This window comes from Prosopis cineraria, unplaced genomic scaffold (genome assembly GCF_029017545.1).
Source record: "Prosopis cineraria cultivar Desert tree isolate PC_DT_omini unplaced genomic scaffold, ASM2901754v1 PC87, whole genome shotgun sequence".
NCBI lineage: Eukaryota > Viridiplantae > Streptophyta > Magnoliopsida > Fabales > Fabaceae > Prosopis > Prosopis cineraria.
In genome coordinates this window covers 18758-30953 of record NW_026555414.1, presented here as the reverse complement: position 1 = coordinate 30953, position 12196 = coordinate 18758, and the positions used below count along the sequence as shown (strand labels likewise).

The window sequence follows — 12196 nt, the reverse complement described above, 5'->3', positions numbered from 1 at the left end:
TTGATTGTTCAATACATAGAGGGCAAAGATGATGCAAATGAAAGAAAGATTGAAATTGAATCTACAAATGAAGGGGCCTACCTAGCCAATACTTAAGGATTTTAATCTTAAATGACCAAGAAAACCGGTCAAAATTAAGAAGATATTTTCTACCAATTTAACATTACTCCAAAATATAAGGTACTTTATAAAAAATAAATAGCATTAATTTCTTTTTTTTTCTCTCACAAATGTCCTTATTAATTCTATTGTAAAGATAGATTATATAAGAAAGAAAGTAAAGGTAATTAAGATAGATTAAATTTAATTTTTGAGTAATTTTGAAAACAGTGATAATTTTTTTCACATTTAATATAGAGTAAATGGACAAATTATCTCTGAATTTTATATCAAATAGTAACATAGACCTTAAATTTATTTACTGTACAAATTATTCTTTTAACTTTTTAAAAAGGTACAAAATGGTTCATGTTATTAACAAAAGCAAATTTTAACCACTTGTTAATTAAAAAATAATAGAAAATAATTAAAATTATAGAAAATAATTAAAAAAATTACATAGATGACCCAAAAATTACAAACGATAACTTAAAAAATAAAAGGAAATGACTAAATTTTTTTGGATTTTTTTGTAATTTTTAAAATTATTTTCTAATCAATTAATAGTCAAAGTTAACTTTTGTTAGTGGCAGAAATCATATTATACCGTTTTTAGAAGTTAAAAGAATAATGTGCACAATATAGCCAATGATACTATTAGACTTAAAGTTATAGTTAGCAAAACGAGCTGAGCTCCTCGGGCCAGCACATTTAAATCCTAAAACAATGGCTGGGCCATTCAATTAGAGGGTATAAATGAATTTTGCACTTAAAGAAAAGCCGGCCCTTGACCCTTTAGGCCTGATTATTAAAAAAAATTCAAGTAAAAGTTAAAAAAATCAAATATTTATCATACTTTAGGTCTTTTATCAACAACAAAATCACCTTTGATGATGCATTTTTTATATATTTTAAATACTTTGTCAATTAAATTTTTTATTTTTTAATCTTATTTTATTTTATTAGTATTTAAGTGATATTTCTTTAATCCTTTACAATTTATAATGTAGGATTATCAAGACAATTATACAAGTATGTGTGATTTTTTTATGGACAAGTCTGAACTAAAGGATTATTTGGGTAAATCAATATCACGTCTCATGATTTGAAAGAATTAGATATTGAATTGGTGAAAGAACAATCAATATCGATTCTAATTTTTTCAAGAATGACTGCAAATTGTCTTAATAATTTAATCACTATTATGGCTAGTGAATCAATTTTTAGTATTAGTTCACATGTTTTGAAAAAAATATCAAAGTTCTCTTCTTTCAAATAATATTAAACCTATTGTTTATACCTGTAATCGGTGCACAATTTTAATAACGTTGCTATGATATTGAATTTGAATATTTAAACTTTATAGATTTGTTATAGATTTACTTAAATTTATTTTTTAGACTTAATTTTATATGTAATATCTTTTTTTAAATTATAAGTATATTTATTATGCTTTTAAATTAAAAAATAAAAAAATATTATGACTCAGGCCAGCAAGGCCGGCTTTTGAAAATCAGGAGCCCTAAAGTAATTTCAGGCTTTTCAGGCTCGATCCTTCAAAGGCTGACCCTAATTGTTAGTTCTACTTAAAATTTAAGGAATAATTTGCTCATTTATGATCTTTTAATATGCAAACCATTTTTAATTCCTTTTCTTAATTTTTATATAGTTAAAAATGTTCTATTTTTTTTTTGTCTGAAAAATATTCTATGTTTTAGATCATGGAAAATAAAGCTTAGCTTTGGAATGATAAAATTAGCAGTATAAGGAAAAATGGAAAAGATCGCCCGAGCTTTTGAAACAAATTAACGTGACAGAATGTGCAACTAAAAGTAGCAAAATGTTTAATACTGCATGTACATTGATATTGGAAATAAATTAGCAGTACTCATATAAATTATTTTTTAATTAAAATATATTTTTAATCTTTTAACTTTATATAATATTTTATTTTTATCTCTTAATTTTATAAAGTCTATTTTCAATTATTTAATCCTACCACCGTTAGTTTTATCACGAAAAATTTGTAAATTAAACTTTTAAATATTAATAAAATATTATCAAATATTGATTTATTGAGTTTATTTTTTTAAATAACAATAAGTGGTGCAAAAAATAATTATTTAAAATTATCAGTGTTAAGATTAAAGAAATAAAAATATACTTTATAAAATTAAAAGGTTAAATTAAAATCTTATATAAAATTAGAGGAGTAAAACTATACTTTAACTTTATTTTTTAGAAGTTTTACTTGATTCAAATATAGAATATTATATGAATGTTATTTTTTTTTCAATTACACCACTGCTTTATTAAGTAATCAAGGATAGTGCTTTAAATAAATTAAATATTATATTTATTATATTCAAGAACATAGTTAGTTAGAAAGATGCAAAATTTTTTAAAACATCAATATTTTAATCAAATTTTTTAAAAAAATAGAAATTAGTTAATAATAATTTATATTGTGTTATGATTATATTGTCTCAAGTCAAATTGTTACGAGAAATTTATAAGACTTTGGAACTTGATATTTGTTTCCATCTGCGTATCTGCGTGGCAACGCAGTCCTTGATTTTCATTTGATACTTACGGTTGTTATTAAATTTTGAGAAATGTATTGGATTCTTCTAAGTATTAAATAATTTATGTAGCTTCGGACGTCTTGTGATTTCTATTAATGTAAACAATTAGCAGATCAAATGGTGCGTTCTCTTTCACTTTCGCATGTGTACATGCAGCACCAGCTCAACGTCACAGCAGCACATGTTCCCCTTCAATATCTTATTCTTTATCATAAATTTAATCATCAATTACTATTTGCAATCTTAATTTCACTTTTAAATTTGTCCTGACTTACCAAATATCTCTCCCTTCAAAATTAAAGATATTTTTAATTAATTAATTAGCTAATAACATTTAAAATTATATGTACCCTAAATGAATAAGAAATTGTCCTCCATTATTTTTTTCTCCTATTTTTTGTCTTGTCATGTTTTATCGTTTATATCTTTATAACAAAGTTTATTTTGTTTGTTGGTTTTATAAATTATATGAATGGTTAAAAATTATTTTATAGTATATATTTGTGTAATAATCAACTTCAATTTTTATTATCTCACGTAATTAAAAGTAGATCTATGTGTCAGTTTTTTTGGGTCGAAAGCTTTATGTGACAGTTGTCGATAATTGGTGAGGATTCATGTGGCAGACTGGCAGTTACGTTATAAATAATAAAGCGCATCCAGTAGAGGTGGTACCTGGTTGGCCCATGGCATGCTTTGATTTGACGCGGGGGGACCAAAATCAGCTTGTTTTTCAGGCGGGTTGGGAAAATGTCATGGGCCAACTTGCAACCCCCCCCCCCTTTTTTTAAAAATTTTAAAATTAAATTACAATTTTTTTAAAAAAATATATGATTAAACTAATGTTAGAATTTACAAATATAAGCAGACAACTTATTTTATACAAATATTTTATCAATATAAAATATAAGTCAATAAAAATGAAAAAAAATATAAAATCGTGTTCTAATATGAAATAAGTATAAAACAATAATGAAAAATATAATTTTAAATCTCTATACTTTACTCAAATTTTATTATAAATTTTAATTATTTTTAATATTATAGATTTCTTCATTTTTTATTTTTGATATTGTGCCTCCTCAAATTGGTGCCTCTTGTGCTCGAAAAGGAGAGCAAATAGTTTGAAGGTATTATTAGACACTCTGATTTTAAGAAAAGCACAGCAATTTGCTCTACTAACCTAGACACGTGGGAAACCCTCTTGTGCAAAGCAAGCTGATCTTCTTTGTCTCCGTTCTGATTGGTTAAATTCAATACCCTTGAATGAGGAGGATTCATGCAGTGGCTTTCTCATCTTGCTTGTTGGCCAAAATTTTTTCTCGAGCCCTTGTTTTCAAAGGGATCACCGTTGAAAGTTGTTCACATATTCCTAAATAACTTTTAGACAACTCATAAAATTCTTTTTCATTAGTACCATTGGCAAATGCCAAGTGGACACTTGCTTACGGAGACTCTACTTTTTTGATTTAATATTATATATTAGCCTTTTGAAGTTGTTTTTAATTTTGTTTTCCCTTAATTATGTAATTGGGCTATTGACCTTCAATCGCCAAAAAAAAAAATCCTTTTTTAATTTTATCCCGCAACAAATTATTAAAAAATTAATTTAGTTTTTTTATACTATTCTTTTTTTTCTCTAATAGGAAAAAATTGAAATAGTATTTTTTTTTATTTTAAGATATATTTAATGAATTAATATTATTTTTTTAATTCCTGAAAATGATTTATGGTAAGAATTGGAGGATATTTACACCCCAATAGTCCAACGCTCCCATGTGTTGGCGGGAAAAAAACATGATACAATCTCATTACACTCTTTTTATTTAAAAATATAAAATAATTTTTAAAAATTAAATTTTAAAAATATAAGATATTTTTAATCTTTTAAGGTGTAATCATTATCTTTTTATTTTAAAAATATCCTTATTGATGAATGACTTTACATTTATTATAAGGTGTTCAATAAGTATAAATATAAAAAGATAGGTTTAGTTTAAAAGTAAGTAACTACTTTATTGGAAGTGAGATTCGGTTAAAAATATATTATATTTTTAAATGAAAGGGATATTTTTTAAAATATTATTTTATCTTTAAAATAAGGGGTGACAATAATATTTTGGAGTAATTAAATAATTTTATCTTTATTTTAAAAAATAAAATAGATCATAAATGATCTGTTTTACCTACCATTATTATAATATTAATTATGATATTATTATAAATAAAATTAAAAAATTATTACATTTTTATATGAATTCAATTAAATGATAAATTTTTATTAGCACGCGGTATACGGTTAAAAACACTTTGCACAGGGACACGGTGTATTTTCTTTTCCATATTTTGCCTAAATATTCGGTCCCTAGTCAGCTAGTCTTGCATGCTACAGTTACATTCCTCTTGGGCGCGCGCCTCGCTAGTGCGAATCCCGCAACGATCTTCCTGTTTCTTTCACGGTCATTGGAACTTCTTTGATCCTTGCGGTTATCTTGTCCAATTGATTATAAAAACACGGAGAAAAGGTACCTTTTGATGTTCGCTTTCTTCGAATTTATTTTCGTTATTCATTCATCTCTCCTGGGTCATCAGTTTTCCTTGTTCCTCCATCTACGTTTTTACTGTTTTTCCCCCCAATGTCATGCTCAATTGATCAAGGTTCTCTGCCTGGATCTCATATGTGCTATTCCTGCATGAGTAATTTTCTATTGCCAGTTTAAAGGTTCTTCTATAAAATTTTACGCGACAAATTCAGGGGTTTGGATAATTGGACTAATATTTTTCGATGGAGCATGGATGAACTGGATTTCTTCCCTTTACTCTGTGTTGTGGCCTGTGGTAACATTCTATTATGCTTCTTAATGAATATCAGTTTTGCATTTCATGTCTCTAGTCCATATTGGGAAGGATGGCTATACTGGCTGGGACAGATATCAAGCGCTTGATGTTTCCCTGTGCCTCATCTACGTTAGACTCGTATACTGTAAATAGGGTATTAGTTAGTTAAAAACTTAATTGCAAGATGAAATTTTATTATTTATTGCCTCACAGCTCATCAATGATAATCTCAGCAAGATTTTGTTGAGAGTTGTCTAATTATTTGAAGGCATGGGAAAGTTACTAAAAATTTTCATGGAGGATGTTAGAAAATCAGAAAACCTGGATCACTGGCAAGCTGCGTCAAATATCTGTTAGGAAACAAAAGTAATTGACTGAGTTGGAAATTTTATCTTGTTCTGTGCACGTGCTTGTTACTTGGAATGCTTGTCCCTTGCTAATGTAACCTGAACCTCGGTTTCCTTCCCTTTTACATATAAATATTGGTCTGTATTGAGCTATAGCACAGATCTCATACATACAGAGAACTGGGAATCTGTTGAAAAGAAAAACTCACTCAGTAATTGTGATTAGATTGTTCATCTGAGTCTGTTTTCCCAAAAGTCGTACATCAATTATCTACATATGTTACTCATGAATTTGCTACTTTTTGTCTAGGGATATCGGTTTGGTTGTTTTGCTTGTCATTTTCCTCTAAATTTCTAAGTTCTAATTGTGCTTTTTTTAACCATCTGTTATGAAAAAAGTGACAGAACCTTTCCTTTTGTAACTTACTTTGTAAAGTTCCAGATTTTATGATGGGAAGCTACACTATAAAGTCACATGGAGGGAGGGTGGCAAGGACACATAAATTTGATTGGCTAGTACTTCTGATTCTAGTGGTTATTGACTTGTTCTTGGATTCATTAGAACCTTTTCACCGCTTTGTGGGAGAAGGCATGATGACAGATTTCAAATACCCATACAAAGATGAAACCATACCCTTTCGGATTGTTCAAGTATGTTTATTGTTGTACTGTGAATGCAGATTTCGCTGCTAATTTGCTATTATAGCCATGTTGATATTGTAAATGCACAACCTTAACCTTTTTCATGTTTTCTGAAACAGATTGTTGCCATATTGTTTCCTATTGCCTTCTTTTTTATGTTCTACATTCGCAACAGAAATGTTTATGACTTGCACCATTCAATATTGGGTATTTTCCGTTACATTGACTTGGTGGCTGGTTTACTTTTTTCCCCTGCCCATGGATCATGGTATCTTACTTGCATGAACTCCTTGGAACTTGCAGGTATTCTTTTCTCTGGACTTATAACAGCAGTTATCACAGATTTAATTAAACTTGCTGTTGGTCGACCAAGACCGAACTTCTTTTGGCGATGTTTCCCTGATGGTAAAGCGGTGTGTCCTCATATTCATTTTCAAGATCTTTTCTTCCTTGTCCAAGCTCTATATTCCCTCCTCTTCCTTCTAAAGGGTACATGATATGAGGAGGAAAGGGGAAGTGGGCTTGAGAAATCTTTTCTTTTCCCTTCTTGCTCTTGTTTACTATGGCAATTTTAGTTGTTTTAGTGGTACTACCTAAAGGAGTGTCTGGCATTGGTTGATGCAGGTATTTGATGCCATCACAAATGATGTAGTTTGTCATGGGGATGAGAAGATCATAAAGGAAGGATACAAAAGTTTTCCAAGTGGACACACTTCATGTAAGTAAATTATCTATTTCCTATTGTTGGGTATTCATGAAGTACCTCTTCTGCTAGTTAAGGATGGCTTCATGTAAAAGCATACATTTGGCATAGGTCTCATCCTCTTGTTGTGACTCACCTTTATCTTGTTGAATTGGTCAATCATCTGGGTCTTTTTTATATACGTTATTTCAAAGATGTCCTTGCTTAGTAACAAAATGTACCCAACCATATGTCGTCAAGGATTGAAGCCATTTGTACCATGACTGAACAGAGGACATGGTGGATTGGTTGTGATCCACTTAGCAATGCAACCAACCAAAAGGATCAGACACTTGTTAATTGTTTCCAGCAATTGTTTTTCAAGTTCACCGAAGAGAAAAGGAGAAAATTGTGCTGGAAATGAAATCTACTATTTCTTATACAATGCCAAGACAAGAAGATATTGTTCTCTAGCTGCAGCAGTCTTCTTAAATACTGATAATCTGAGCAAACTTCTTTTAGACACATGTATTTCCCAAACCATACAATTTGAGTCTAGTTATTACACATGTCTCCCGTTCCAAAGTATCATTTTAAACTCAATTTCAGAATCTCTTGCCAGAAGAAACATTTCTCCATTTAATGAACGTACCACCAATTTCAGTCTAGAGTGTGCTTTGTGCAGATATAGGGAAAAAAACCTAGCATCTGGTTTATCATAAGATTTACAGATGGAAATGGAGAGTTTTATTCTGATGAAGTAGTGTGCTTTTATGAAATTTGGTACTTCAAATTTAAATAAATATGGGAACATTTGTGCTTTAATTAATTATGGTCATCCAAATTGCAGGGGCCTTTGCCGGTTTCAGTTTTTTTGCCTGGTATTTATCAGGAAAAATCCAAGTGTTTGATCGCAGGGGTCATATTGGCAAATTGTGTCTTGTTTTGCTTCCTTTACTTCTTGCTGCTTTTGTGGCAGTTTCCCGGGTTGACGACTACAGGCATCATTGGCAGGATGTGTTTGCTGGAGGACTACTAGGTTGGTAGCTGCAATGGATCAAAATTCAGTGGCTATTAAAGAATTATTAATGTAAAATAAATACCTAAGCAATTTCAAGGGTAGGGGGATTTGACTTGGACCCCATCTTTTTTTTTCCCCCTGCAGGGATTACTGTGTCTTCAACCTGCTACTTGCTACTCTTTCCTTTACCTCATCAATCAGGTATGCATTTTTTCTTTCTGACTACTTTGTATAGCTCACATGTGAATTAGTTTCATTATTGTAAAATTTGTTGCCTGCTAGGCTGTATTTACCGCAGAAGGTCCACTTCTGTGATTTTGGAAGTGATAGTGTTTGACTTGGTTAGCTCATTCTTAAAGGTCATCCTCAAGTGTCTGCCCCAATAGTTCTACCCGTCTTGTACCACTGGAATTTGCTGAAGTTCTATCTTGAAACTGGGAACAGTGATGGGTAGGTTTTTGCATGTTAAAAATGAAATAAAAAGTGTTGCATAGAGGCTCTGATAGGAACCTTCTATCAACACAACATATATGGAAAGGACGGTGAAACGGCTGAGTTATTATATTAATGTGGAAACATGTTCTGCAAAAGAGCTTATGACACACCCACTGTAAGTGAATATATCCCCTGGAATCTCTCATAACAAAAAGGACTCAGGTACCTTGCTAGACGTGCTAGACAGAAATGCAACAAGCACAGAAAAATACAAAACTAGAACCTTAAAGAATAGAAAAGGTTGGCTCTATACACCAAAACCTGACCGAAATTATTCTCCTCCTCACTCATTTCTGAGCTTTTCCTTTATATACCCCTGTCACTTATTGTCTTAACTGTTTCCCCTTACCTCCTTTCTTTTGCTTCTTTGGTTCTTAACCTTTGGACCTCCTTGTGGACCAGTAGTTCCCCATTTCTTGTGCTCTCTACCTCCTTTATGTCTCATGTTGTAAGTTTTGGTGGCCCCAGTGGGTTGGGACCCGTCAGGATAATTTACAATTGAAATATGTAGCTCCAGTATCAAGGTGTTAATTTCGTAGTGATAATTCATTTTTGTTTTGATCTCTCTTGAGGATCTCAAGTATTGTGCATGATAGTGTGTGTGCGTGTTGCATTCATGCCTGCTTTTTAAACTTTGGGGATGTTTTTTAGAAGATTTATAAACGATCAGCCTCTCAAAGTCAACAAATTAAGAAGCTGAGGAAAAAAAAAAAATCATCTTCCCATATCATATTGGGCTTATAGTTTTGTCAATAATTTACGTTTCGTCTTGGGGCTTAAACGGGTGAATCCTATAGTAAATATCATGGTTCTTGATCTCTCACTGCCACCGGGTTACTGCATATTTCCAAACATGCAGGTTGGGCACCTCATGCCTATTTTGAAATGTTGGGTAGAACAGAAGGTAGTTCCACGGAGGACTGTCTTCCCATGCTGCAACCACAACTTAAATCTGCGAATGCAAGTAGCTCAGAAGATTTAAATGTGCGCATTGAATTACTGGAAGCTGGCAGAAGGTACTGACTGCTGACTTTTAGCTTCAACCAAATGAAATGTGGTTCTCCTCTATGCTAGTATATTAAATATTGGCAAAGATATAACAGTGTAATTAGTTACTATACCTTATGTACATATATACAAAGGTAGCGGTTAATCTCTGAATTTGGAAAATATGTTTGGTTGACCTTGCCATGGCCCTATTGATCCTAGAAAAAATGTTTTATCAAAGGTCTATGCCAAGACCCTCAAACTTGAGAACACAAAGTATCTTTGACATCTCGATTTGAAACATATTGAGTATAGTAAATTTTGTATATCTCCCTCAAAAACTCATTTTGCTTCCTTGTCTTACTCTTACCTAAGTCGCATGTTAATTCTTCGACCTCATGAAGAAGAAAATGTGTTGGTGCTCTGCTCATTTGAGCCTGCTACACGCCTACACCCAATATAAATTACTTACAAATAATGCATTATTAGCAGTAGAGACACGCACATAGGTTCTTAATCATTGTCATTTTCCTGACAAATACTTTGATATTCTGAGTGTAGTCTCAGCATAATAGAAACTGAGTTCCAGGGTTTTAGATCGTTGTTATTCTTACACAGATGATAGAACGTTATGTGAAAAATGTATAGGCTTTTTCACCCAGAAAAAAAAAAAAAAACGTATGGGCTAGCTGTTTTTGCAGTTTTTCAAAAACAACTGTCAATCCTCTCCATCTCTGTGCATTGATCATTATCTCTTGTCTTTTAAGAGTGGGGAATGGGTTTCTCTTTTCAATCCTCTCCGAGAGTTTTATTGGCCATCTACCCACATGCAATTTAATCAAAGTTGATTCAGGTTGGCCTCTTGCCATACTTTATTTTTTGGGTTTAGATTCATCATATACATATGATGAGCAATTGAAGGAGCAATATTCTTGGAATATTCTCTGAATTATTAAAGTAAAATTTCTATATCCTTTCTGTTTTTCCTGAAAAACTTCGACACTGAAGCTTACTAACTTTGACCACTTTGAAGTGGTAAATGATGAGTGTCGTTCTCTCTGAATTTTTGAGGACAATTTTAGTCTTAAAAGTTGTCACATTATGGGCCTGGTTTTGCAGATTTGAAAAAGGGAAAATGGGCTGACTTTGAAGCCCATTCCCTACTTCCACAACAGATCAGCCTCCTCAACCATACGCTAGTCCTTGTAGTGTAAGTCTTATTCTTACCCCAGAAAATGAAATCCATATCCTGGTTTCTCTCTAGACTGAGCTTATCCATTGGAAAGAAGCTCATATTAGTAAAGGGGCCTGTCTTAACTCTTTGAACAGCTTCGGGTAATTCTTTGATTAATATATTTATTTTTAACAAATGTCTACACACATAATTAAATATATATAATTTAATATTTAATTTGACTATCCACCACAAATGCAATTCTTATTATTCGAATTAATATATTAATGTTTGTTTGAGATCTTTCATTTTTCTTGATTATTTAATATTATTAAACGTCAAATCAATGAAACATTTTAAAATCTCTTTTAAATAAATGGCATCTGATCTACTCCCTTTGGTCTTATTTATAGGGCAGAGAGAAGATAATTTTTAGTCCTATTTATAAATTATGTTATTAAATTTTAATCACAATTTTTTTTACCCTTCATTAAATATTGGAGAGAGAAAATTGTTATTGAAGTATGTATATTTAATAGGGGCAAAGTTAAAAATTTATTAAATTTTAAGACAGTTAATGAGTTTTAAAATTTTTCTTGACTCTGGTGAAATATGTTGAAAGTAACTCATAAATAGGATCGAAGGGGTATGAATTTAAAAATTAAGGCTATGCTTTAGAAAAGAAGAGTTTTTATGAAATGGAGACAAGAATAAAATGGAAATAGGTATACGAAAAATACGTTTGGTATTGACCATTTGAGTTTAATGGTAAATTTAATCAATAAAAAAAGTGAACAAAGCTAGTGGATCAAAGTATTTCAATGGATCAGGCTGTTTATTTGTTTTTGATTCTGTTAACGATATATAGCGAAACGGAAATTCTACTGTGTTTGGATATATAATTATTTACATTTGAATCAAATTCTTAAATACGTAAAAGTATATTTAAATTCATGTTTTATTAACTTATTTATAATTTTAAATTTTTTTTAGCTCTAGTTATTTGAAATTTTAGTCACTTCTATTATCATTTTTTTTTTTCACATTTTAATTGTCGATGTCTGCTTCCAATCTTATTTTGTCTCTGTTTTAACTCTAATTTTTTTTTTACATTATTCAAATAAAATATTTTAAATACGTGAATCTTAAATGTGAGATTTTAAGTATAAGATATTGAATTTAAAATTTAAATTTAAATCTATCAATCAAAATATTATTTTAGACAATTCAAATTTCTCCATCTGATTCGTGGGAATAAAGGCAAATGATTGATAAAGGATGGGATCCATGATTTTAATAACTTCAAAAATACGTTAGTTTCTCGCC

At 30.7% G+C, this 12196-nt stretch overlaps 1 protein-coding gene across 8 annotated transcripts; it reads left to right on the top strand.

Moving 5' to 3' along the window:
- The first annotated feature begins 5042 nt into the window (after window positions 1-5042).
- Window positions 5043-11107, top strand: LOC129295311 (lipid phosphate phosphatase 2-like). Of its 8 annotated transcripts, none has more exons than XM_054933825.1 (9): window positions 5043-5209; window positions 6312-6520; window positions 6631-6718; window positions 6815-6924; window positions 7136-7229; window positions 8044-8232; window positions 8359-8415; window positions 9569-9725; window positions 10816-11107. In XM_054933825.1, exons 1-9 carry the CDS (start codon window positions 5068-5070, stop codon window positions 10838-10840), a joined length of 1071 nt encoding a protein of 356 aa, XP_054789800.1. In that variant the 5' UTR covers window positions 5043-5067; the 3' UTR covers window positions 10841-11107. The 8 variants fall into 8 exon arrangements, with proteins under 8 accessions (XP_054789800.1, XP_054789806.1, XP_054789799.1 ...); XM_054933831.1 differs by having other exon boundaries at window positions 6306-6520; window positions 8173-8232; XM_054933824.1 differs by having other exon boundaries at window positions 6306-6520.
- Window positions 11108-12196: the final 1089 nt, after the last annotated feature.